The sequence below is a fragment of the Eimeria mitis genome, genomic scaffold (assembly GCF_000499745.2).
Source record: "Eimeria mitis Houghton genomic scaffold, Emh_scaff925, whole genome shotgun sequence".
NCBI lineage: Eukaryota > Apicomplexa > Conoidasida > Eucoccidiorida > Eimeriidae > Eimeria > Eimeria mitis.
In genome coordinates, this window is record NW_013576817.1 from 2,489 (window position 1) to 3,268 (window position 780).

At 39.1% G+C, this 780-nt stretch overlaps 1 protein-coding gene across 1 annotated transcript in view; it reads right to left on the minus strand.

The window, feature by feature from the left end:
• Nucleotides 1-489: 489 nt before the first annotated feature.
• Nucleotides 490-780, minus strand: part of EMH_0025460 (uncharacterized protein) — a gene marked incomplete at both ends in the record, with an annotated part of 5,527 nt that continues 5,236 nt past the window's right edge. Inside the window, one exon of the mRNA XM_013502449.1 lies at nucleotides 490-684. Coding sequence (XP_013357903.1) covers nucleotides 490-684 — 195 coding nt within the window. The remainder of the gene's footprint in view (nucleotides 685-780) is intronic.

Sequence of the window (780 nt, forward strand, 5' to 3'; positions counted from 1 at the left end):
TGGGGGGCCCCCGGGGGGCCCCCTTGGGGGGCCCCCTCAGGGGGCCCCTGATATATGCTAGTGATATTTAGAATGGGTGTAGAGAATGGATACGTTTATTTTTATGTTGGTTTGTAATTTGTTGTTTTTTGTTTTTTTATTTTTATTTTTTTGTGTATTTTCTTCTCTCTTTTTGTTTTCTTTTTTTTTATTGATTTTCTTCTTCTTTATTTTTTTGTTTATTTTTTTTTGTTTATGTTTGTTTATCCTTTTTTTCTGTCTCTTCTTCTCTTTCTATTTGTTTATCTTTATTTTTATATTTTTCTTTTTCTTTTTGTGTTTGTTCTGTTTGTGTATTTATTTGTGTATTTATATTTTTTTTATTTTTTATTTTTATTGTTTCTCTTATAACGGAGACAAAACGATTTAAAAATAAATCAATTTCTTCTTCCTCTGCACCTGCACATACACCCCAATGCATGCAGCCCCAAATATGCATGCGTTTCTTCTCTATATACTCAGTCTGCTGCTGCTGCTGCTGCTGTTGCTGCTGCTGCTGCTGCTACTGCTGTTTCTGCTCCTGCTGCTGCTGTTGTTCCTGCTGCTGTTGCTGCTGCTGGTGTTCCTGCTGCTGCTGCTGTTGCTGCTACTGCTGTTGCTGCTACTTCTGTTGCTGCTGCTGCTGCTGCTGCTGCTGCTGCTTACCTATAGCGCATGCAATGGAGCAGTAAGGCCATTTGTATTTACAGTGGCTGCCGAAGCTGGTGATAGAGACCCCCCCCACACTAACACCTAAAAAAA